Raw genomic sequence first — 26,604 nt, forward strand, 5'->3', positions numbered from 1 at the left:
ACCCCCTCCTTGGATTTCATCCCTTGGAAAGTCCAGGCCCTTCTCCCATCCCACCCTCTCCCCAGTGTTGACAGGAGGCAGCCTCTGTGGCACTTCCCTGCATCCCTCACAACATCCTGCAGAGACACAGGGGCCCACGTTAGTAGAGGTAGCCTGGCAGGGGCCCCACTCTCCCTGCCCTGACTCAGGTCAGGACACCTGCCCACCCAGGAGGGGTGAAGCCACTGCCGGCTGCTCACCAGGCTATGACCAGCTACATGGCGCTATAACCTCCTATCCACTGGGAATCCCTGTGGTCAGTTAATTGCATGGTTCTCTCCCAAGAATAGGACACTGGGTAGGAGAGCTGAAATGAGAAGCAGAGGAAGAGACAGGAAAGAATGAGGTCAAATAAAACGATGCATTTAGCATTTGATTAAGTATAATGTAAATAAACTAAAATTAAATTCCCCCATGGATATTGCTGACAATAGTATCAGTCTGATGTGGGGTGAGGTGGACAGATCATAAATTTAAAACTGTAGTTGTGTCTCTAATTCCTTCATGAGTTTCGATTGAAGGGGAACCTGGGAAAGAACTAATGAAACTTCAGCGGCGAGTGAGTGTGTGGGTAACTTGATGAATGATGTGGATGGGTAGGTGGATGGAAAAGGAGACGGTAATTGGTATTTGTATAAAACATTTAGCTCTTTACAAATTTTCCTATTTGCAAGATTTTCAGCATAACCCCTCTGAATTTCAAGACATTTAGAACTTTACACTGAAAGGAACTTGGTCCAACCCACCTTATGGGACAGAAGGGTAAGCTGAAGTTAAAGCAGCCAGATGACTTGGCCAAAGGTTACTGACAGTGCTGGCATTCAGTTAGCCTGAAGGGGTGCAGTTTTTTCTTTTTATACCTCTCCATCTTCTTCCTGTGTACCCAGTTTGATTACCCGTCCTATCCATTTCACCTTCCAAAGAGCTGGCGCTCCACCATCCACTGCTAACGAGTCCACCCAATCCGCAGCACTTCACGACGCCACTGAGGCCATCCCACCTCCCAGCTGGATTCCTGAATCTGACCCAATGACTCCAAAGAGGGTGGTGCCCCAGGCACGGACAGGGCCACCACAGACCTAGTCTTTCCCTTCTCGGTCCACCCTAAAGATGGGCGCAGGCCGACCCCCTCCCCTCAGAAGCCCACAGTGCCGGCCCCTCCCCTCAGAAGCCCACAGTGCCGGCCCCTCCCCTCAGAAGCCCACAGTGCCGGCTGTGTGCTCCATGTAGATGGAAAGCTGTCGAGAGTGGAGACCCAGCAGTGGGGCTGGGGGAGGGACCCATAGGTGACAAGATTAGGCCTCTGGGCCACTGGTCATGTTGTTCCTCAAGCTGGGGCCCATGGGCATGGTCTGTTTAGGATACACTCGGGTTCGGTGCAGTCTCCTGTGTGCTGTCCTTTCCTTCAGTGAAAAGTTCGCACTGAAAGCCTGTCCAGCACTCACTGCTCAGAGAGTCTTTGTAGCTCTTTGTACCTTGTATTTAGTAGACACTTAATAAACATTTGTTAATTGACTTATTAACTGAGTGCTGCCTACTAAATGAAGTGCAAATTCTCTGTGGCTTTCAAGGACTCTGTCACTCATTAGTTGTGTAGCCTTAAACAACTCATTTTTGACTGAGAAAATACATAATGGCAAAAGGGCTACTTTGAAATTAGAAATGGTTTTTAATGAGTCTTTGTTCTCCTAACCATAACGCCGTCCCTGTCTATTTTGTAATAATCAGTCCTGTATACAGGGAGAGGTGTGTGATCTTCCTCAGCTCAGGGGCAAAGCCTGGAGCCACACAGCTGTGACCTTCCTCAGCTCAGGGGCAAAGCTCGGAGCCACACAGCTGTGACCTTCCTCAGCTCAGGGGCAAAGCTCGGAGCCACACAGCTGTGACCTTCCTCAGCTCAGGGGCAAAGCTCGGAGCCACACAGCTGTGACCTTCCTCAGCTCAGGGGCAAAGCCTGGAGCCACACAGCTGTGACCTTCCTCAGCTCAGGGGCAAAGCTCGGAGCCACACAGCTGTGACCTTCCTCAGCTCAGGGGCAAAGCCTGGAGCCACACAGCTGTGACCTTCCTCGGCTCAGGGGCAAAGCTCGGAGCCACACAGCTGCAGGCACCCGGGGCAGGAAAGCTTCGGCCGGGACCTGCAGCCCTTGCGGCGTCTGTGGGGCTGGGGTGGGAGCCGTACAGGAACCATCTTGTACAGTCTAGCACCGTTCTAACCACTAGGCCTCACTCCTCACATAGCTACAAGATTATGTTCTTGTGTTGCCTATTGCTGTACTATACAAAAACCAGGAGCTATATAGATTTTCAGCAGGTATGAGGGGATGAACATGTCCTGTTTTAAAAACAGTCCTCACTTTTTTAGAGGAGAGAGGCGGGCTCCAAGCAGTTAACCTTCTTCTTTCAGATTCCTTCAGACGGAAGCAGAGACACCACCTTGAGACACCAATGCAACTGGGCAGAGAAAACAGTGTGTGAAGCCTGGACAACAAAATGAGACCCCATCTCTACAAGAATTTTTTTTTTAATTAATCGGCGTGTTGGTAGCATGCCTGTGGTTCCAAATACTCAGGAGGCTGAGGTGGGAGGATCGCTTGAGTCCAGGAGGTAGAGGCTACAGTGAGCCACGATCACACCACTGCATTCCAGCCTGTGTGACTCCATCTCAAAAAAGGAGAGAGAGAGAGAGAGAAAGAAAAGAAAAGGAAAGGAAAGGAAAGAAAAGAAAAAAGAAAAGAAAAGGAAAAAAGAAAAGAAAAGAGAAAAGAAAAGAAAAGAAAAGAAAAGAAAAGAAAAAACAGCATTTTAAACCATGAACCCCAAAGAGCCAAGGTTTCAGCTGCAGGCACAGAGCTGTGCTGGAGCATAGGGCTGTGACTGGCCGTGGCTAACGCGTGCTACTGACCCCCCAGGCCCAGAGGGAGCCCAGATGGTGTGCCAAAACCAAGCCCCTCGGACCTCAGAGTGTGAGCTCGCTCTCCTCCTTCGGCTCTCTGCTCTTGCCTCCCACCGCCGGCCCTGACGTCTCTGCCACAGCATTCTCTGGCCTCCAGGCCATTCAAGCTTGGCCTCATACTGGCCTCTGTTCTACTGCATGGTCCTAGTCTCACCTCCCCAGCTGTACTACCACTGCCTTGAAAGCAAGAGCGCAGCTTACAGTTCCTTGTACATAGCACTATGCTTAACATATACGTTTCCACCTCACCAATATTTGTTAACCAACTTGACTGGTCCATGAATCCCTAATGGTTGCAAGAATCAATGGCGAAGTCCATGCAAGTGCTCTGTAAACCCACCAGCCACCGCCAAGGGCGATCACGACTATTTTCAGCTCATCTACCCAAGGTCTCTTAATGCTCACGTGTATGCATTAAGAAGAGAAAAACAAAGCTAAGAGCCTCCCAAATGTTCCCTTGGGATGACAGAATTTCCATGCATCTGACAAACCTTTGGCATTCCCACCTCTTCGGATAACAGCTACCATTAGCTGGCACACAAAACCATTTCCGCTAAATGACGCCCCCCGCTCAGCATGCAGCTCATTCGCACTCTGCCGCCACAGCCGGTTCCCCAAGAGTGGGGCACACACAGTTCCTCAGCAGGATTGTTTTCAGTATTATTGTTGTAGCATTTAATGTTGGGCCATAAAACAAAACAGCCTCTCCCATGCCTCTCTGAAAAGAGACAAGTGTCACTTCTATGAACTAGAACAGCATCTTATTATCCAGAGAAGGGAGGAGCAGGGGTGGGAAAAGAGGCCTCAGCTGTCGGCAGGGGCAGGGCTGGACACGCAGGTGCGTACTGCGACCCCTTCTCGCCAGTTCCAGCATGCTCAGGACCTGGATCCCATTTCTCACGAGCTGACTCCACAGCCCCGGGCTTCATCTGGATGACCCAGCAGGGAGGCCATGCCGTCCAGAGCCGGGCATCGGCCCCTTGTTTGCTCACAGACAGGACACCTGCTCTCCCTCAGCTCTGGAAGGAGTGCTGTCTTCCTGCGTGGTTCAGGCACAAACAGTTACCCAAAAACAAACAGAAAGGTAAGGCTGCGTCTATTTTTCAAGCTTCTCATGCCCCTCTAACATCAGCACAGACCACCTTCCGCTCCACCCCATCCTGCCCAAAAATGAGCCCCATCCTCAGGGTTCTACATAAAGCACAGGGGATTCACACATATTGCTACCTGACATATTGGATGTTTAATCTGTAGAACGAAATAAGCAGCACCATGCATCTACTCCCAGAATCTGCTGGAGACCTTCAACCCTGAGTAAGTGGCTGTCCCGCAAGGCTGCAGGCCCGGCAGTGGGGCTCAATGAGCTGTGTTCACTGCAGCCCTCTTTCATAGCCAACTCCACAGAAAGCAGCGGAAGAGGCACAGATTCAGGCAGCAGCTCATGCAGCACTGTGGCCCCTGCTCCCCATGCAGCACTGGGGCATGTTGGGGGGTGTGGGCGATCTGGAGTGGGGGTACTGGGGCATGTTGGGGGGTGTGGGTGATCTGGAGTGGGGGTACTGGGGCGTGTTGGGAGGTGTGGGTGATCTGGAGTGGGGGTACTGGGGCGTGTTGGGGGGTGTGGGCGATCTGGAGTAGGGGTACTGGGGCGTGTTGGGGAGGAGTGTGGGCGATCTGGAGTGGGGGTACTGGGGCGTGTTGGGGGGTGTGGGCGATCTGGAGTAGGGGTACTGGGGCGTGTTGGGGAGGAGTGTGGGCGATCTGGAGTGGGGGTACTGGGGCGTGTTGGGGGGTGTGGGTGATCTGGAGTGGGGGTACTGGGGCGTGTTGGGGAGGAGTGTGGGCGATCTGGAGTGGGGGTACTGGGGCGTGTTGGGAGGAGTGTGGGCGATCTGGAGTGGGGGTACTGGGGCGTGTTGGGGAGGAGTGTGGGCGATCTGGAGTGGGGGTACTGGGGCGTGTTGGGGGGTGTGGGTGATCTAGAGTAGGAGTACTGGGGCGTGTTGGGAGGAGTGTGGGCGATCTGGAGTGGGGGTACTGGGGCGTGTTGGGGAGGAGTGTGGGCGATCTGGAGTGGGGGTACTGGGGCGTGTTGGGGGGTGTGGGTGATCTGGAGTGGGGGGTACTGGGGCGTGTTGGGGGGTGTGGGTGATCTGGAGTGGGGGTACTGGGGCGTGTTGGGGGAGGAGTGTGGGCGATCTGGAGTTGGGGTACTGGGGCATGTCGGGGGGGTGTGGGCGATCTAGAGTAGGAGTACTGGGGCGTGTTGGGAGGAGTGTGGGTGATCTGGAGTGGGGGTACTGGGGCGTGTTGGGGGGGTGTGGGTGATCTGGAGTGGGGGTACTGGGGCGTGTTGGGGAGGGGTGTGGGCGATCTGGAGTGGGGGTACTGGGGCATATTGGGGAGGGGTATGGGTGATCTGCAGGGGGGTACTGGGGCTGGTGCTATGTTCTGAATGTGTCCCCCAAAATGTACGTGTTGGAACAGAAGCCCAATGTGATAGTATGAAGAGATGGGGCCTTCAGGAGGCGATCGTGTCTCATAAAAGGGCTGGAGGGAACTAGTCACACCTTCTGCCTTTCTGTCCCTTCCACCGTGACAGGACACAGTGTTACAGCACTGGAAGATGGACAGGGCCCTCAGGAGACACCAGGCCTGCCAGTGCCTTTATCTTAGACTCCTCAGCCCCCGGAACTGTGTGAAATGCATTTCTGTCGTTTATAAATTACTCAGTCTTGGGTATTCCGTGAGAGCAGCAACAATAGACTAAGACAGGGTTGGTAGGGGTCGGGATGCTTCGGCGCCGTGACGTAGCGGTCGGGGTATTTGAGGTGTTGTGATGTTGGGCTAGAAGTAGGGACTGGGGTTGGGGCAGCGGAGGTGAGGACCAGTCTCTGCACCAAACTGGGTCTCTGCTCCCAGTTAATTCCCCAACCCCACTAGCTCCACTTTACAGATGAGGAAACTGAGGCCCAAAACAGTTAAATGTGTAGCACAGCTGGAAGGAATAAAGCTGGAGTCTTAACACAAAATCTCGATTTCCAGTAATAGATCTCAAAATGCTAAGACCAAATATAAAATCCTGAGCTCTGACTTCTAAACGGTAACAGGTTTTTAAGTAATTTGATTGCACCAATCCCTGTAAGGAAGGGTTCCTCCACAGCCCCAGTCATTCTCATCTTGAGGAAGGCAGAGCAAACCCATCGCCGAGCCCAGCCCCATCACTAGCACCCACTCCTCACCTTCCTGGCCAAGCCGCCCCACAAGCTTCCCCACTTCATCTGCCTTCACTCTTCAGGTCGCTACAATCAGCCCGGTCCCCACCTCTCAGCCTTGACAATGCTGACCAGAAGCTCCTCCATGCACTCATCCAGAAGCACGCTGGTCCTCCTCTTCGGTACCCCTCTCTGCACCCTCAGGGCCCTGCCTCTGCCCCACACCCTCTGGTCTAGTTCGTGCTATGCGGTGACCTCCCCTGGTTCCTCTAGTCTATAACAAGCCCCCTTCTCCCACCAGATCTGCTTTCCGCTGGATGGTGGCTCCACTCGGAGGTTCCTAGAAGCACCTCACCATGTGCAAATGGAATCCCACCATCTGCCCAGCCGGCCCAGCTCCCAGTCTTGGTTACTGGTGTATCATCCTTCCCTTGGCTGCCCAGGCCTGAAACCTAAAGCACTTGTTGAAAATGCTAAAATCCCTTCTTTTAACAATCCTAAAGCCACAAGGTGGGTCTGGGCAAAGCTGGCATCTGCCCCAGGATAATGGGAGCCACAGTGGCCTGGAATGAGCTGTCAAGTCTGACTGGGCCCAGAGCCCGTGCAGAGGAAGAAGGAGAGGTGTGGTTGCAGGGAGGTGACCATATGGGTATTGGACCAGGACAGTGAGAAAGGCAGACACTGGGGGTGAAACAGCAAAGGATAACGGGGTCAGAGAGGGACAGCAATGGCAGAGAGGAGAAAAGGGTCCACACAGGAGGAGGTACCACATTAGCCAATACAATAAGGACAAAGGATACCAAGGTTGTCACTGTCAGAAGATGGAGCTACAAATACGGAAAACCCCCATGAGGTGGAATAGGCATGAATGTAAATGTAGAGAGGTACAGAAATACTGAGACAAATGTGTAGAGAGAGAAGCACACGTACACAGTATGCACACACACACAGTATGCACACACACATACAGTATGCACACGCACACAGCATGCACCCACACCTACAGTATGCACACACACAGTATGTACACGCACACAGTATGCACACACAGTATGCAAGCACATACGGTACGCACAAGCACACAGTATGCACACACACAATATGCACACACACAGTATGCACACAGTATGCACAAGCACACAGTCTGCATACAGTACGCACATGCACACAGTATGCAAACACACAGTATGCACACGCACAGTATGCACACACACACAGTATGCACACACACACAGTATGCACACACAGTATACACACACAGTATACACACACACATCAGTATGCATGCACACAGTATGCACACACACACGGTATACACACACAGTATGCACACGGCATGCACACAAAGTATGCACATGCACACAGTATGCACACGCACACAGTATGCACACACGCACACAGTATGCATACACACAGTATGCACACAGTATGCACACACACACAGTATGCACGCACATAGTATGCACTCAGAGTATGCACACACAGTATGCACACGCACACAGTATGCGCATGCACAGTATGCACCCATGCACACAGTACGCACACACACAGTACGCACACACACACGGTATGCACACACACGCATTTCCTTGCTCTGTCCAGCAAGAGAGGTCCCGGGAGCAATAGCACGTCAGTTCAAAGAGAACACCTGGCACCCACATCTCAGTTTCTAACACCACATTCCACTAGGAGGAACGAGGCTGCGAAAAAGACTAGATAAGACAAAGTAACCACATGCTCCATGAATGATGGAAGCAAGACAGAAGTCAAAAAATCCGGCCCAGTGGGTTCCCAACAACCAGAGGGAGACAAGCTCAGCACCAAAGGATAACACTGGATTCTAAATCCACTGAATGAAAATGGAGGCCATGAGTTCAAAATGAAGAAACTGAAAGTGACGAGGAAAGGAATATTTGCACAATCTCAAAGCACCTCTTCCCGAAAATACCTTTCAACTACAAAGGGGAATTTCACATGAGGTCCAGCAGGCGCCAGCTTAATCAGCTGAGAAGATCTGCATGACCAGTAATGGATAAATCACAGCCCCGCACCACCCGGCGAAGCCCGCGTGAAGCAGGCAGCTCTGCGCGATGCTCCTGCCAGTGAAGCATGACCTAAATGGAATCATTAGGAGGCACCAGAGACATTCTACTAAACCAAGAGGCTGCCATCTTCACACGCCAGGGTCGGGGTGTCACGGAATGCCTGTGGAACTGCTTTAGACTGAGTGAGAGGAAATGAGGATGGCGCATGGATGAGCAGGATTCTGTGCTACAAAGGACATTCCTGGGACACTGGCAAACCTGCATGCAGCTGAGGCTTACGTGGCAGTCACACGTCCATGCGAAGCTCCTTGATTTTGGTGACTGCATTGCCGTCTGGAAAGAGAAACTCCCTGTTGGCAGGAATTACACACTAAGGAATTCAGAGGTGCTGAAGCACCACGTCAGCAGCCTTCTCTCAATGAATCAGAAAGGACACAGCTTAGTACTATACTTGCAACTTTTGGAACTTTTTTTTTCATAATAAAAAATGGGCCTAGTGTGGTAGCTCATGCCGGTAATTTCAACACTTTGAAGAGGCTGAGGTGGGAGATTCACTTGAGCCCAGGAGTTCGAAACCAGCCTGAGCAACAAAGTGAGACCCTGTCTCCACAAAAAATTTTAAAAGCGCGGGGGATGCACGTCTACAGTGCCAGCTACTCAGGAAGCTGAGGGAGGAGGATGGCTTGAGCCCAGGAGTTTGAGGCTGCAGTGAGCTATGATCACCACTGCACTCCAGCCTGGGCAACAGAGTGAGGTCCTACCTCAGAAAAATGAAAATTTTAAAGTAAATAAATAAACTAAAAAATAAAATGTGGGCTGCTACACACTCCTGCAAATGTGCCGATTCCAATCACTAGGCTTCTTATCCTCTCATGCCATTTGTTAAAACCACCATCACCAGGACCAGGCCCCTGCCCACTTTTTAATAAAGGCCAAATAAAATTTTTCCAACTTAGAAAAAGCACATGCCCTTCTAAACTTAAAACTCACTTGAAATTATCAGAAAGTAGACTATATTTCTAAACGGCAGAAAAACTTTTAAAACACAATTTTCAGAAATCTCAATTGCTGGATCTTTCACACCAAGAAAGAAGCATGGAGTTCTTTCCATTCTCATTAACACTGTGTAAATACTGATCAAAGAGACTGTGTGGGAGAGGGCGGTGAGCTCTGACAAAATCTCAGGCTCTTCAGGCCGGGAAGAGCAACTCGGATCCTCAGACGACACCACCTACACAACCCCAAAGGGCCTGCGCGTCCCCAGAGCACACACAGGGATCTGGATGAGGAGGGCTTCTTCTAAAAGCCTCACATAAGCATCACTGCAGAGGAAGAGAAAACAACTGATTACATTCAGCTGTGACAAGGGACAGATGAAGCGGAAAGAGTCTACGGTGGCTAATAAGAAGTCAATTTCAACCAGCACAGTCACCGGGAGCCAGCAGTGAGCCAAGAGAGCGTCTGAGAAAATCAACCACAAAACACAGCTGCTCCATCATGGGGTGTGGGGGACAAGCAGCCTGGAAGGGGTGAGGGAACTGTCATCCTAAAACACCCTCACGTAGTGAGAGAGCCAAATAATGCAGGAAACACATTTATTTCCAATTCAGATCAGATTAGATTTAGATGAGAAGAATTTGGGGTTTTTTGAGACAGGGTCTCACTCTGTTGCCCAGGCTGGAGTGCACTGGCACAATCATAGCTCACTGCAGCCTCGACCTCCCAAGCTTAAGTGATCCTCCTGTTGTAGCTTCCAGAGTACCTGGGACTACAGGCATATCTGTCATCTCAAAATCAGCCACCATGCCCCCCTAATTTTCTGATATTTTGTAGAGACATGGTCTCTTACTATGCTGCCCAGCTTGAGAATAATTTGTAATTTTTGTTAAAGTAATAAAGGGAACTTCTGCTTTTGCTTAGGATGTAGAAAGCTGGGGGGGAAGAGTTGCTCCAATCCTATCAACATGAGAAAGCTGAACAATCAGCAACATCATCACTTTTCTTGCGCTCATAAGAGAGCTGAGGCCGCAGGGCAGACAAATAAACCAAATCCCACAGCCCGTCCTCTCTGAGAGCCCAGGCACACGCACAGGCCACCTTCGAAGAGCACAGGTCTGCAAAAGAAACCAGCTAAGATGGTAACGCGTCCTCAAGGCCCCACTGTGGGCTCGCATATCCGTGTGGAAACGCAGGGGGTCCAGGCACAAGGGGCGCTCACACTCCCCTGCGTGCACCCTCACTGCACGCTCATGAGAAGCACCCACTCTGGAGGCAGCACAGAGTGTGGAGAGGCTTAAAGCCCACCTGCCCCCAGAGACCTCCTCCCCTAGGAAGCAAAGCCAGATCCCAGGGGCCAGAAGCCCCTCAGTCCACAAGAACAGGCAAACACTCCTGTACCTGGAGGGTGGGGGGAGATACAGACAAAACCTACCTTGCTCACCATGGGCTTAGAACACATTGTCCCAAGACACAGGTGAAGGGCATGGAGGATGGGGTGAGGGAAGGCGCAAAACGGCCTACTCCTGGGATAGGAGCAGAACACACCCTGGGCACAGAATTCTACACTGAACCGAGGCAGACGTTTGCCACCACTGGGGGGACAGGCGAAAACACTGCAACTGCACTCCGTCCAAGGCCCAGACACCCAGGGCCTGCCTGAGACTAAAGAGAAACCAGGACCACAGAGAGCTCCCACCACTCCACAGCCTGGCGCTGGGTCACTAGCAATGGAAATCCCGTGCCAGGAGACAGGCAAAGCCAGGGACCACTCGGTGCGGCAGGTGGGCAGGCACAGCTCAGGCTAGGGGTGGAGCAGGAACCCTGGGAAAACCCCCTGGCGTGCCTATACCCACTCTAACACAGGAGGACTGTGCTGGTCAGCTTTATGTGTCCACTGGGCCGGGCCACAGCATTCAGCAATTCAATCAAACACGAACCAGGCGCCACTGTGAAAGTACTCTCTACATATGGTGACATCCACCATCAGCTGGCTTCAAGGAGATTTTCTTTGGTAATATGGGGGGGGTCTCACCCAATTAGTTAAAGGCCTTAAGAGCCAAACTGAGGTTTTCCTAAGAAGAAATTTCTGCCTGAAGACTACAAGACATGCATGCATACATACATACATACATACTTACACTTACACACACACACACACACACACACATACACACACACCCCTACTGCCCCTGTTTCTCTGGAGAACCTTGACTGATACAAGCACCAACTAATCACTCTAAGAACTAAGTTTCTGCTGCAGTAGGTATAACCATTACAACAACAAATTCCAACCCCAGTTAACTACTTACTAAACTATAGACTATACGACTTACCTCATTCGCTATTGTTCTACACACAATGTCCAGCATGCAATTAAAATTTATAAAGCACACAAAAAAGCAAGGAAAAGCACATTACAGTCAAGAGATAACAAAGGAATTAGGAGACTCAGACTCAGGGCTGACCCTGATTTCTGAACTATAGGTCAAGGACTCTAAGGTAACTATGATGAACGTAGCAGAGGTTCTAGAAGGAAAGGCAGGCGATATGCCTTTCCCCTAGAGATGGAAACTAAAATAGTCAATGGAAATGCTAGAAATAAAAAACCCAATATCAGAGAAAAAGAATTCCTTTGACTGGTTTATCAGCAGACTAACAAAAGCTCAATGCGACATGGGAGAGAACAAACGGAAAGAGCTGCGATACAATGTCCAACAGCACAATACATAGAGAGCTAAGTCCCAGAAGAGAGAGACACACGGAAGAGCTGCGGGACAATGTCCAACAGTGCAATACATAGAGAGCTGAGTCCCAGAACACAGAGACACACGGAAGAGCTGCGGGACAATGTCCAACAGTGCAATACACAGAGAGCTGAGTCCCACAAGAGAGAGAAACCATCAATAAATATTGGAAAAGATAATGGGAATTTTTCAAAGATGAAGACATCCAACTACACATCCAAGAAGCTCACAGAAACCCAAAAAGAATAAATTTCACAGGTGCAGTACTGTGCACTCATAGTCCCAGCTACTCAGGAGGCTGAGGCAAGAGGATCACTAGAGCCCAGATGTTCAAGCACAGCCCAGCCTGGGCAACATTGAGAGACACCCATCTCTAAAAGAAAAAAAAGGGTGGGGAGAATAAATTCCAAAACAAACGAACAAAAAAAAAACTAATAGGTTATAGATAAAGCTACTGAGAATACAAAGGGAACATCTTGAAGGTTGCCAGAGAAAAATGAAACAAAATATACAGAAAAACAAAGAATTACAGCAGACTTCTCAGAAACTGATAGCCAGAAAATAACAGGTGACTATTTTGAAAGACAGTGCTAAAAGAGTCAACAGAAAATTATACACCCAGAAAAAATACCTTTCAACCACAAAGACAAAATGAAGAATTTTCCAAACAGAAATTTAGGAAAATTTAATGCCTATAGACCAGCACTGCAAGATATGTTAAAGTAAGTTCTTTAGGCATGATGATTATGATGCCAGATAGAAACTTGGAACTGTGGAAAGAAAAGAATGGTCCTCAAAACAATAAATATGAAGGTAAATATAAAAGACATCTATTCATTATTTTTTAAAATCTTTTAAAAAACTGACAGTTCAGCAGTTCCTTAAAGAATTAAACATACACTTGGCCAGGCGCAGTGTCTCACGCCTGTAATCCCAGCACTTTGGGAGGCCGAGGTGGGTGGATCACCTGAGGTCGGGAGTTCGAGACTAGCCTGACCAACATGGAGAAACCCTGTCTCTAGTAAAAATACAAAATTAGCCAGGCATGGTGGCGCATGCTTATAATCCCAGCTACTCGGGAGGCTGAGGCAGGAGAATCGCTTGAACCCGGGAGGCAGAATATTTACCCAGAGAAAATATGTCCACACAAAGATCAAGTGCTTATAGCAATTTTATTCATAATTGCCAAAAACTAGAAACAACCCAAATGTCTGTCAGCTAGTAAATGGATAAACAAATTGTGGGAGAGCCACAAAAATGGAATGATGCAAAAAAACTACTAACACACGTAGCTACAGATGAATCACAAATTCTGCTAAAGGAAAGAAGCAAGATACGAGAAACTACAAACTATATGTCACCGCTTAAATAACATTCTGTAAAAGGAAAAAATCAGATCAATGGTTTCCAGAGGCCAGAGAAATGAGAGGGGATCGATTACAAAGGGGCCCAAGGGAACCTCCTTGGTGTGACAGAAATATTCTATATATTGATTATGGCATTTGTTACATGACTATATATTTGTCAGAACTTAAAGAAATGTACACCTAAAAAATGTGAACTTTACTGTATATAAATTGTATCTCGGCCGCGTGTGGTGGCTCATGCCTGCAATCCCAGCACTTTGGGAGGCCAAGGTGGGTGGATCACCTAAGGTCAGGAGTTTGAGACCAGACTGGCCAACATGGTGAAACCCCATCTCTACTAAAAATACAAAAATTGCTTGGGCATGGTGGCAGATGCCTATAATCCCAGTTATCGGGAGGCTGAGGCAGGAGAATCACTTGAACCTGGGAGGTGGAGGCTGCAGTGAGCCGAGATCATGCCACTGCACTCCAGCCTGGGCGACAAAAGTGAGACTTGGTCTCAAAATTTTAAAAATTAAAAAAAAAATTGTATCTCAATAAATTTGATGCTAAAATAAGAAAAGTAGATATAGTGTGGAATGGTTAAGAGCAGTCTCTGATGGAAGAAAAACTTTGCAAACCGTACCTCTACTAAAGGACCAATATTCAGAATACATAAAGAACTCCTACAACTCAACAACAACAAAATAAACAACCCAATTCAAAAATGGGCAAAGAACTTAAATAGACATTTCTCCAAAGAAGACCTATAAATGGTCAAAAGGCCCATAAAAGATGCTCAACATCACAAATCATTAGGCAAATGCAAGTTAAAACCACGAGATCCACTTCACACCCGTTAAGATGACCATTAGAAAAATAAATAAATAACAACTGTCGGCCAGGACGTGGAGAAACTGGAATCCTGGTACACTGCTGATGGGAATGTGAAATAGTGCAGCCACTGTGGAAAACAAAAGGTTGATTCTCAAAAAACTAAACGCAGAATTACCATGTGATCCAGCAATTCCACTCCTAGGTATATATCCAAAAGAATGAAAAGTAGAGACTCAAACGGGTAGTTGTACACGCATATCATAGCAACATGATTCACAGTAGCCAAGAGGTAAAAACAACCTAAATGTCCATCAACAGATGAATGGATAAAGACGTGTGGTGTATCTATACAATGAAATATAATTCAGTCTTAAAACGGAATGAAATTCTGACACATGCTACAATGTGGATGAACTTTGGGGGCATTATGCTAAGTGAAAGAAGCCAGAAACAAAGGGACAAATACCTTATCAGTCTACTGATATGAGGTCCCTAGAATGACAAATTCATAGAGACAGACAGTGGAATGGTGGTTACTAGGGGCTGGGGGAAGGCAGGAATGAGGAGTTGTGTAATGGAGACAGAGTTTCCGTTTGGGATGGTGAAAAAGTTCTAGAGACGGACAGTGAGAATGCTTGCACAACATTATGAATTCTTTCATGTCATTGAATTGTACGCTTAATAATTCCTAGAATGGTATTTTGTGTTGTGTATGTTTTACCACAATTAAAAAAAAAAAACAAAAAACAAAACACAGTCTCTGGACTTGAACTGCATAGGTTCAAATCCCAGCTCTGCTACTTACAGGACAACTGTGAGCAAATTACTAATCTCTATGTCTCATGTTCCTCAGCTCTCAAATGGAGATTAGCAATAAACCCCACCACACAGGGTTGTTGTGAGCATTGTGAATTGTAAAGTGCTTCCAATGGTATCTGGCACATTGGAAGCACTCAGCAAATGCTGGCCATTATTATTATGGGCCATGATCCATTATGTGACGCTTTGCTGGAAATGGTTCCATTTACCTTTTCTACATTTCCATGCAGGTATCAGTCATTCCATTTTTTTTAAGTGTACATAGATACTATGCCAGACAGAACAAATTTAAAGTAGAAAATTATATAACCCAATAATCATTATCTTATTAATTTTTCTTGAAATACTTTCTCCACTACACATCACAGGTGAATGCATCTGAAATTACTTAAAGGTGATGTGATTCCAAAAAGAAAAAAAATCCTGATTTGCACAGCTGGAGACGGACCCCTGGACCAGACCACAGGCTTGGCGAGCCCCGCCCAGCCCAGAGCCAGCCAGAGGGCCTTCGTGGCAGCGGGTGAGAGAGGTACTCACCGATCCAGCATTCCAAGCGCGCACAGGGCGTGGTCTTCACCACATCGGGAGGGTCCACACCAACATTCAGGCACAAAACTAAGGCAACACTGACTGTCTTCATCTGAAAGCATAACAGAAAAAAAAAAATATATATATATATATATATATATATATTTCAATATGGAACTCATTTATGTGTTCTTCCAGCTTTTAAAACATCCCCCAGAACACTGAGCCCCTTCCCCACCCACCTGCCCTTCAGCCAGCCCTCCACCTGTCACCTGGCTACCCCAGCCCTAGTGCAGGAGTGACGCCCTTCTCTGAAGGCAGGGTTTCACAGCAAGGGGGGCAGGTAGTGAGAGGGACATAGCAGGAAGGGCTATTCTCAGGCTATGATAAATCTCCAGAAACGGAATTATTTGATCAAAAGATATAAACATTTTAACACACTCAATACATTCTGCCAAATTCCTTTGCATACACAAATTTACACTCCCACTAGATAGTAAACCAGATATAAAATCCTTGTTATTCAAAATCATCAATCATTTAATGAGAAAAGCTGTCGTGTTGATTTAGTTTGCATTCATTCACATCAGTGATGCTGCCTGGTTCTCCTAGCGTTGTTCACTGTTCTCACTGCCTGCGTCGTTCACCCTCCGTGGACCATCCACTCATTCCTCGTACTTACACTGTGGCATGGCCACACTGACCTCTCGGCCCTCAAACCCACAGTTCCCTCTGCTGGGAGTTCCCCTCCCCCGGGTCACCTGGCCAGCTCTGACTCTCTCCTTGGATCTCAGTTTAAAGATCAATTTCTTGGGGAGGCCTTCTCTGGATACCCCTCAACACACCTTCCACACTCCCCATCGGGGTGGAACAAGCTGGGGAACGCTGCGATCGCACCTGTCCTTTCCTCCTGGCAGAGCGCCAGCCCACGGACACTCCTCAGTGGGCCAGAGGCTCAAGTCCACTCGTTTGAGCAAAACCCTGGCCCTGACTAGGTGCTAACTATCTGCGGAATGAGGGAAGACTGTATTTCGGTACGGTGTTTCTGTTTTACACTGACCCTTTAAGCTGTCTGGATGTTACTTATTCTGGTATATGATACAAGATAAGGATTAACTTTTTCTCATAAAACTAGCCAGTTGTGTCAATCTCTGTTAAATAATCTGCCCCAAACTCATAGGTGTGCACAGATACATATATTAATTCTCACAGAGACAAAATTCTATTACTGGGTAATCAAATTCATCCCATTAACCTATCAACCAATACTTCTACTAGCACTACATTAATTTAACTAATTTATCTTCATATTTCATAATACTTGGGTCATTTTTCACCCTCATTTTTTTTATTTTACTTAGTTATTTATATTCACTTATTTTTTTCAAATCAGTTTTTCAATCTTTTAATCCCATTGGGATTTTTATTAAAACTGCACTGAACTAAAATTGCAATGAAGTTTAATTTGAACTTATCATTAAGAAGTAATATCCTCATAATATTCTATTTTCTATGCAGAACATAATACGGTTCTCCATTTACCCAATGCTCCTTTAACTGTTTTCAGTAACATTCTTACAGTTTTCTTCACGAATAAATCCTGTGCATTTCTTACTGGGATTATTCCCACAGATCAGTAGAGTGATGACAGTTAACATTAATTTAATTGACAGTACATTTGGAGCAGCTAGAAGTGTGTGGTGGTGCGCACCTGTGGTCCCAGCTCAGGAGGCTGGGGCAGGAGCATTGCTTGAGCCCAGGAGTTTGAGGGTACAGTGTGCAATGACTGTGCCTGCCAACAGCCACTGTACTCTGGCCTGGGCAACACAGCAAGACCCCATCTCTAAAAATAAATAAATGAATAAATCATTTTTAAAATACCTAAAGACAATAATTCGCATGTTTCTAGCATAAAGAAAAGATAGGCCGGGCATGGTGGCTCACCCCTGTAATCCCAGCACTTTGGGAGGCTGAAGCAGGCGGATCACCTGAGGTCAGGAGTTCAAGACCAGCCTGGCCAACATGGTGAAACCTCATCTCTACTAAAAACACAAAAATTAGCCAGGTGTGGTGGTGTGCACCTGTAATCCCAGCTACTAAGGAGGCTGAGACAGGAGAATTACTTGAACCCAGGAGGCAGAGGTTGCAGTGAGCTGAGATTGTACAACTGCACTCAGCCTGGGCAATAGACCAAGACTCCATCTCAAAACAAAATAGGCCGGGCACGGTGGCTCAAGCCTGTAATCCCAGCACTTTGGGAGGCCGAGACGGGCGGATCACAAGGTCAGGAGATCGAGACCATCCTGGCTAACATGGTGAAACCCCGTCTCTACTAAAAAATACAAAAAACTAGCCGGGCGAGGTGGCGGGTGCCTGTAGTCCCAGCTACTCGGGAGGCTGAGGCAGGAGAATGGCATAAACCCGGGAGGCGGAGCTTGCAGTGAGCTGAGATCCGGCCACTGCACTCCAGCCTGGGCGACAGAGCGAGACTCCGTCTCAAAAAAAAAAAAAACAAAAAAAAAAAAAAACAAAATAAAAAGAAAAAAGAAAATGGTAAATACTTAAGGTGATAGGTATCTTAATCACTCTGATTTGATTTCATGAATGTATAAAATTATCACCAATAAAAATGTTTTTAATTTTTAATTTTAAAATTATTTCCAGATATTTCATGAGTATTTCAGGGAAATACGTATTTCCCCATAACAGTTTCTTATTGATAATTGTTGCTATATAAGAAAAATGGTTAGTTCCTTTACTACATTCTTAGTTAAATGTAATTGCTTTTTGGTGATTCTTTCAGGTTTTGAAAGTATACAACTATACTATCTAAGAATAATAAGTCTGTCTCATTCTTTCCAACAGATCATTCCTCTTGTTTCGGTTTTAGATCTTCATCTTTTATCAGGAGAAAGCACTGAAAATCAGAACAACAAAAGTCACTGTATTTAATTAGTCATCCAATATTTAAGTAATATTTAAGTAATCGGTATCCATAATCCCAAATCCCAATTATTGTATAGCAAACTCAGCCTTTGAGGATAAAGTGCTTAAAACTAGACATTTCCTGGAAACGTTTCTGCGGTCTTCCTGTGGCCACGGTGAACAACTGTGAACACCTGCCTCACAACAGTTTTAAATCAAGGGTGTTCCTTTCATGCTCTGTAATGTGGGGAGGAACTGATTTAAACCCTGGAGCAAGTTCCAAGTTGCTTCCTAAAGGAAGAGGCTGGCTTTGCCTACAGCCATCTGCAGGGGCCCTCTGTGGGAAGGAAAGCCTTCTAATGAGAAAACAATCCACACCATCAGGCTCTCTAATTTTCATAATAGACCGTGTGCTTCCCCAGAGCTTAACTGGTTCCCAACTGGCTTCTCTTATCTTGTCCCTAATCTGCAAAGAGAATATGCCTTAAACTGATGTCAGGCTCCTGTAGCAAAATCCAGTGGAAGAAACAGCATTAACAGGCCAACTGGAGACACCCACCGGCTGCTCCCGTGGCCAAGTGCCACTGCCGCTGACCTGGGGCTTGTCTGGCAGTGCTTTCTCCCCGTTGATCCATATGCTCTGTGCACCCCAGGAAAAGGTGGGCAAAGCTGTTTTTCTGGGCTGATGTACGCTCAGTAACTTCCCATAAAACCCTGTTCTTTCTTGCCCCCCGGAAGTTCACAGCCAGGTTTGGGGCTCAGTCCCAGCACTTCTGATCAATGGTGACCTCCCTGTGCTAAGGTGCTTGTTCCCTGAGCCGTGCAGTGTAGACACACAGTCTACTTCATCCTTCACCAAAGGGTCATGAACTAGGTGGTGGTGTTCCCCTCCCAGCAGGGCATCCAGGGAGTAAGGGGTGGATGCAAGTCCAGGGAGACAGCAAGTAGGGCAGCCAGGACTAGGGGAAGCTCGCTGGGTGAAGAGGCCCTGCGGCTGCTGGGTCTCCTTCCTCCTCTGTGTACCGGGGTTGGGGAGGCAGTGGAGGCTGACACAGGGCGGTGAGGCGGCATTCCCAACACCTCTGACTTTATTCCTATTTCTGCTATCTCGGCTGTCATTCTAGACAAGTCATATTCCCTCCACCTCTACAAATGCAGCTAATTAAATTTTTAAACTTTCACATTCCCAGTCAAATGCATAGTTCTAGTTACTTATAAAAATGATCTCTGAAGATCTCTGAGTCCCTTACACAAAAGTGCTAATAGAAGCCCAAGGATCATCCTTGAGTCCCATGGGATGACTAAGGGGCCTCCCCTCACCGTGCCTGTCAGTGAGTGTGGTATTCCTGACTCACTAAATGCTACTGAGAAAGACGTTTCTGACTTCTTTACAGGCCAGCAATAGGAAGGCATGGCCCTCAGCTGGAATGTGTGAAATTAGCTACACTATACAAAGACAAGAACCAAGACAAGAAAGAAATTAATTTGATTCATCCTTGTTTACACAATACACACCTAACCCTACATCCTGCATTCTACTTTGAAAGAAAACAAGAAAAACACCTGAGAATACACTGACACATGAACTAGAACAATGTGTTTGCTCTAACATCTAGCTACCAATTTAACTCCAAAACTGGGCAAAACACCATGATGGAGTTCAGTGGCACGATCTCGGCTCGTTGCAACCTCTGCCTCTTGAATTCTAGCAATTCTCCTGCCTCAGCCCCCCAAATAGCTGGGATTACAGGCGCCTGCCAGCATGACAAGCTAACTTTTTGTATTGTTAGTAGAGATGGGGTTTCGCCATGTTGGCCAGGCTGGTCTCTAACTCCTGACCTCAGGTGATTCACCAGCATCCGCCTCCCAAAGTGCTGGGATTACAGGTGTGAGCCACCACACCCAGCCTCAAATTCAGTAAGTTTTTTAATTCTTAGCTATACCTAAAACGTCTTTTGGCATTTTATTTTCATTTCTATGGCAACCTCGCTCCAAAAACTCTTGATTAATGTTTTTTAATAACAGTTACAGAATGTTTAAAATGTAAGGGCTATCAAATTTAATGTGCCAAAAACTGCATAATATTACATAAAATAAGTTTTTTGACTTTAAGACATTTTCCTCCAATGCAACGTAATTTAAGATGACATGGTTATATCCCCATAGGTTAATTTTGCATTTGAAAAGAGTATCATTTTGAGAAACTATAAAACCTTAAATGCTCACTAACAATGCATGGCCTTGGACATGACAGTTAATTTCAATCCCTCCTGAAAAATTTCCTCATCCTTAAAGTGAGGGGGTGGAGACAAATGACCTCTTAGGTGCCAAGGAGTTTTCAGATTCTGAAGTTCTGACTCATGACTGGTCTTCCCAGCCATCCTGGAGGCACCCCCTAAAGTCTGGAGCACACGCCTAAGGACTCTGTGCCCCAGCTCAAGGTCTCCCCCCAGTCATCCTGGAGGCACCCCCTAAAGGCTGGAGCACACACCTAAGGATCCTGTTCCCCGGCTCAAGGTCTCCACGGCACTTTGGATTCCAGGTGGGAGAGGCTGGGGGCCGTCAAGCAGTGGGGTCCTGATGGTATTATAACAGCCTGGGCAGTGTTGTTGATGGTCCTTTGGTGCCAGCTTGGTTTTGAAATTCCAGTGTTCACCTTGGTGAAAGGATAATGTGATCCCTCTGCCCTGTCTCACAGAACACACCCAAGAGGGTTAAAACACCCAGGAGGGTTTGGAGCAGCACCCAGGAAGGTGAACACACCCAGGAGGGTTTGGAGCGACAGCCAGGAGGGTGAACACACCCAGGAGGGTTTGGAGCGGCACCCAACATTCACCATGTTAACATTTCCACTCTCCATGGAATCAATCAAGAGTGTCCAGTCTCACTCCAGCTCAGGCCAAGCGTTGTCGCCAAATGAGCTGTTAAATAATCCAGTGTTCAGAGCTTCTGGGTGTCAGAATTGCACACAGGGCCTGCAGACAAGATCACCTCCACTCGAAGGCCTGTAAGCTCAGAGCATGTCACCTCACAGGTGAAAGACGTATTAATGCCTGTCACCTCCCAAAGAATTCAAACCAAATCGCAAGGGATTTCCTTACTGGAGTCTTCCTTCATAACTGATTGGATAAAATCATATATATTTAAAAAGATACAGGTGATCAGGTGGCACAAACAAGCTTGAGTATAAATTCCCAGGCTGACGCACAGTGACACCTAAGTCACCGTGCAGAATGAAGAAATTAAACATGTTCAGCAGCCCAATCACTGCCTTCTGTTCCCCACATTGCAAGTGTGGCTCACACTTATCCTCCCAACATCAACAACTGAGACTGGTGGAAAATAAACAGAATGCAAGACTGGGGTTGGCCACACGGGTCACAGCATTCACGATCCCCTGGTTTGTCTGAAGGCAGAGCCACCCAAATCCACCCAATTCCCGGGAGCGCTCATTAGGATTCACAGCATCAAGCAGAAACTCGGAGCAAAGCCGAAGCTACACAAATGCATAATTTATAAAGAAAGTCAGAAACTAGAACATATAGCAAAGAGAGTAGATATACCTCGCAGGGAAGGGGAGGCGGATAACCAAGTTGTTCAAGAGAAGGAAAAGCCAGTTTGCCCCCTCACTTCCATTCCAAGCACTGCTACAAAGTGAGCACCAAGCCCGCAGGAAGCACAACCAACTGAATTTCTGCAAGCAAACCCTGCAGTCCAAAACAAGACCATCATCACCGGCAGCAACTGTGTTAGCTTGGGAGACTCCCTATTTTTATATTCCTTTGTTCGTTTCAATGGGAATTGGGAATGAGGGGAGAGAGGTGCTTGAATTTATGAGTTTCAATGGGAATTGGGAATGAGGGGAGAGGTGCTTGAATTTATGAGCTCAGTTTGTTACGCTGAGCCAGAGGCCTCATTTAGATTTAAGCACTACTCTTTTTTTAGGCCAAATTCTGTCTATGTATGACTGCTTTTAAAATCTGCCTCCACCCCTGTAGAACGTCCTGATCAAAAGGAAACGAGAAGAGGAAAATTTCGGCCTCAGGGATGAGGAGGCCTCACCCACGGCGACCTTCGCACACAAGTGAGGAGTGCTGCAGTCCTCACTCGGCTCACCCCTTCCTGCGCCACGCAAACTGCACAAGGGACTTGGTGTGAGTTGAGTTCCAGCATCACAGACCCTTGAGAAATTTAGATTTCTGAAAGTCAAAATAAGAACTGCATACATAATAAGTTTCATAAAAGGAATCATTATAGCTCACTTTAAAGGTGCTAGTTTTATTCTGGGGAAAAAAAAGTTTATTATAGAAATTGTAACTGTTTTGGCCACGCGTGGTGGCTCACGCCTGTAACCCCAGCACTTTGGGAGGCCAAGCCAGGTGGATCACCCGAGGTCAGGAGTTTGAGACCACCCTGGCCAACGTGGTGAAACCCTGTCTCTACTAAAAAGGAAAATACATAAATTAGCCGGCTGTGGTGGCGTGCACCTGTGGTCCCAGCCACTCGGGAGGCTGAGGTGGGAGAACTGCTCGAACAGAGGCAGAGGTTACAGTGAGCCGAGATCACACCACTGCACTCCACCCTGGGCGACAGAGCAAGACTCCGTCTTAAAAAAAAAAAAAGTTGTAACGATTTTAAACAAACTAAAGAAACTCCTTTCTTAAGGAATTCTATACTGAATCCTTCCGCGGTTCCTCCAAAAACAAATGGTCAGCCTTGATGCGGGTTTGTGAACCCATGAGACTATGCCTGGGGTCTCTAAAAGAACCGCTTCTACCCTGAGGCCTAGTGTGCACAGCCAGTCAGCCCACCAAGGACTGAGTGAGGAGCTAGGAATCATTTCTTTGCCTCTACCTGAAACGCCTTATAGGGTGAAATTAACAAAAAAAGAAAAAATTCTTCAGTCTCCTTACCTAAAAAGCGAAAATAAAAATATTTTGTCACAGAGCAAAAATACGAGGGTATATACACTTACAAATTAATTCCAAGTCATTCAACAGCATAAAATCTAAATATGATAAAATGTATTCTACGGAAGCCTAAAGTTCCAAGTTGAAGGACATAATTAAATCGCATATATTAAACAGTGTTATATGATAAAATAGTATCTGTCCTTTACAAAAACATACTTTCAGGTTGCACAACTGTTGGTGAACTCTTGGTAAAAACGGGTGAACTCTGGGGTAGTTGAATTGTATCTCAGTAGAGCTGTTTAAAAAATATGTTCTCAAAGAATATTACATGGCACAGGACATGCTCAAACATAACTGAAAAGAGGGGGGTACGAAACTGTACCCACAACTGTGATTCCAAATATAAGGTCACACCAAATGAAAACAACAAGACATCACGCGCGATTCTGACCTCTGCAGAGGAATGTGGATCATCTGTTCTTCTTTGTACCTGGCCCTTCTGCCTACGCACTTTCCATCTACCACAAACATGTTATTTCCACAAGCATGGGGGCAGAAGTGGGGATAAAAATGACTTTACCACAATAGTTTAAAATTTTTTTCATGGTTGTGCATGTATGTCTATACAACTGTTTTTATACCCTGAAGATATAGAAAATAACCTGCTCAGTCAGCTGAAGCTTGGGCGAGTATCCCAGGTAACGAGCAAGCTGGGCTGGCGTGAGGAACGTGGTGCCGGCGGTATTGGGCACACTTAGAGATCGAGCCGTGTTTCGCTTATTCCTGGGAACTCTGGTCCTTAAAAACCAACAAATAATTGGTCTTCGTAAAATAAGTATAGCAAAGGGCTCTAATATTTTTTCTTCTCCACTCCTTCCCAGTTCAAGAGATACAAAGTGAAGCCTATTGCTTCAATAGGGCTCAAACGATCCTCCTATCTCAACCTTCCGTGTAGGTGAGACTACAGGCACGCGCCACTATGCCTGGCTAATTTCCTAATATTTATTTCATGGAAATTTATTTCAGGCCGGGCGCGGTGGCTCACGCCTGTAATCCCAGCATTGTGGGAGGCCAAGGTGGGCGGATCACAAGGTCAGGAGTTTGAGACCAGCCTGGCCAATGTGGTGAAACCCCACCTCTACTAAAAATACAAAAATTAGCCAGGCGTGGTGGTGTGCACCTGTAATCCCAGCTATTCAGGAGACTGAGGCAGGAGAATCACTTGAAGCCGGGAGGCAGAGGTTGCAGTAAGCCAAGATCATGCCACTGCACTCCAGCCTGGCCAACACAGTGAGACTCCATCTAAAAAAAAATTCAATTTTCAATACATGGAATGATTTCAAGGCTGTTTAGAGATTTATTTGATAACACACTGGGCCACAGCTTTACTACTCCTGATGCAAATTAAAATTAGCCACATTATCATGGGACTGAGTCATTCATTCTGGGCTAATTTTCTTTCCACTCTTCATTATCCAGCAATATGTTACCCATGGTACAGGCTTCATCAAATCTACCCCAAGGCAAGTAAACATACGCAGGGCTCCCAGGCAGGCTGAAGACATAAGCCCAAGGCATTTCTCAACAGAAACCTCTCGGAATGCTGGGAGCTTTGTTCTGCTTCTGTACCAGCCTTCTGCTTGGGCCAACGCATCTCATGAAGCCGTTCCAAAGGCCGCATAGCTCCAAATAGACGCGGGAGGTGGATTCCAATAACAGAGGCCTGGAAGAAAGGCCTCCGGGCCCCACTGCAGCTGCCACGGCATAAACCTGGCTAAATGGATATTTTCAGGAAGATGACGTCTAACATTAATGACAAGGGCTAACATTTACTTGGGAAGAAAAAGAATGGAGGAAGGGAAATTAGCCAGGAAGCTGTCATGGTGAATTAAGAAGGCCGGAGCTAGGTGTGGCAAGAGTGGAATGGGACAAGGAAGAAAGAAGCCTCGGTTTTAAAGAGACTAGGGAACAGCAGGTGCTGCTAAGTGGGTATCAGAGATGACAGGCATGGGTAAATCAAAGGTCTTGCACAGCTGAAAACCTAGTAATAAGCTGGCCATTAAGATGCCCCATGGGGAACCACGGCAGATACCTGCCATCTGCAGTTCCCCATCATCTTTTTAACACCTTCCGTACATCTTGACAATTTCTTATGCTCCGGGTCCTAGCTTACTAAGGGGGGGAAAAGAAGAACTGTGTCCTGACTCCCGCAGCGAAGGGGCCAGCATGTGACCTGGGTTCCTATGATCAGATGCACCTACAAGATCAAACTCTAGACCCCGAGACTCCAGGCCCCCGTTCCACAGGGAGGTGAGCACCCTGTGAGCTGTGCGGCAGCGGCGCCTGGCTCCTCAAGAGGCGGTGGCAGGTCCTCCAGGACTCCTCCAATGTCTCAGTTGCTCAGCAGCTACAGAAGCCCCCTTGAGGTCTACCGTAACTTCAGGGGCCGGCTCTCGGGTCTTCTGGAGATCCTCAGCAAAACCCCTTTCTGCTTAACCTGGCGGGAACCGACTCAGATGTTTTCTCTGAATGGCTTTTTCTGCCATCTACATAAGAATGATGGCTTAGCAAACCTCACCTTGGTAACATAACAGTAGAACTCTTCCCATGACCCAACTATTCAAAGGAATCCGAAATGAGGAATTACCGTAGGGCAAGGCCAAAGGTGGAAGGAATTATCAACGTGAAATAACAAATAGCATCACTGCAATTTTCCTCCAAGTCCTGGTGATGAAGGCGACGGCACACGCAGGTATCCTTAGGGATTATCGACGACTAAACCAGCTGTCGGCAAAGCGAGCTCTACAGTCAAGTCCAGAATTTTACAAACGCAGAGCGGCACACACATCTTCCCCAGGTGCTTCAAAGCCTCTCTCGGCTACGGATCTTAAGATCTGAGCAGTGACATGGTTTCTACAGCCTGCTATTCACTACACATATTTCTTCTTGACATTCTTGCAATTCCAATTGCCCAAAATATTTTTTTCTTTAACATTCTCTATTTGGTCTGATCTCATAAAGTTGAGAAAAATATGTAACACAAAACAAAGAAGGCCACATTTAACACCACAGAGTTCCATCTGAACAAGAAAACCGCACCTATAAACACAGGCCTGCAAAGGCAATGCAGAAGCCAGCACAGGAATCGGATATTCCGAAGGGGCCACCTAAGTCAGAAATCTTTTCTTGATATAGTAGTTGTTAAAAATTCAAGCAGAGCCTTTCAATATTTGGATTTT

General features: G+C 47.1%; 1 protein-coding gene across 1 annotated transcript in view; it reads right to left on the reverse strand.

The window, feature by feature from the left end:
• RPTOR (regulatory associated protein of MTOR complex 1) overlaps positions 1–26,604 on the reverse strand; it is a 418,321-nt gene that overhangs the window by 325,670 nt on the left and 66,047 nt on the right. Inside the window, exon 2 of the mRNA XM_030923092.1 lies at positions 15,537–15,639. Within this exon, the coding sequence (XP_030778952.1) occupies positions 15,537–15,639 (103 nt within the window). The remainder of the gene's footprint in view (positions 1–15,536; positions 15,640–26,604) is intronic.

The sequence above is a fragment of the Rhinopithecus roxellana genome, chromosome 19 (genome assembly GCF_007565055.1).
Source record: "Rhinopithecus roxellana isolate Shanxi Qingling chromosome 19, ASM756505v1, whole genome shotgun sequence".
Lineage (NCBI taxonomy): Eukaryota > Metazoa > Chordata > Mammalia > Primates > Cercopithecidae > Rhinopithecus > Rhinopithecus roxellana.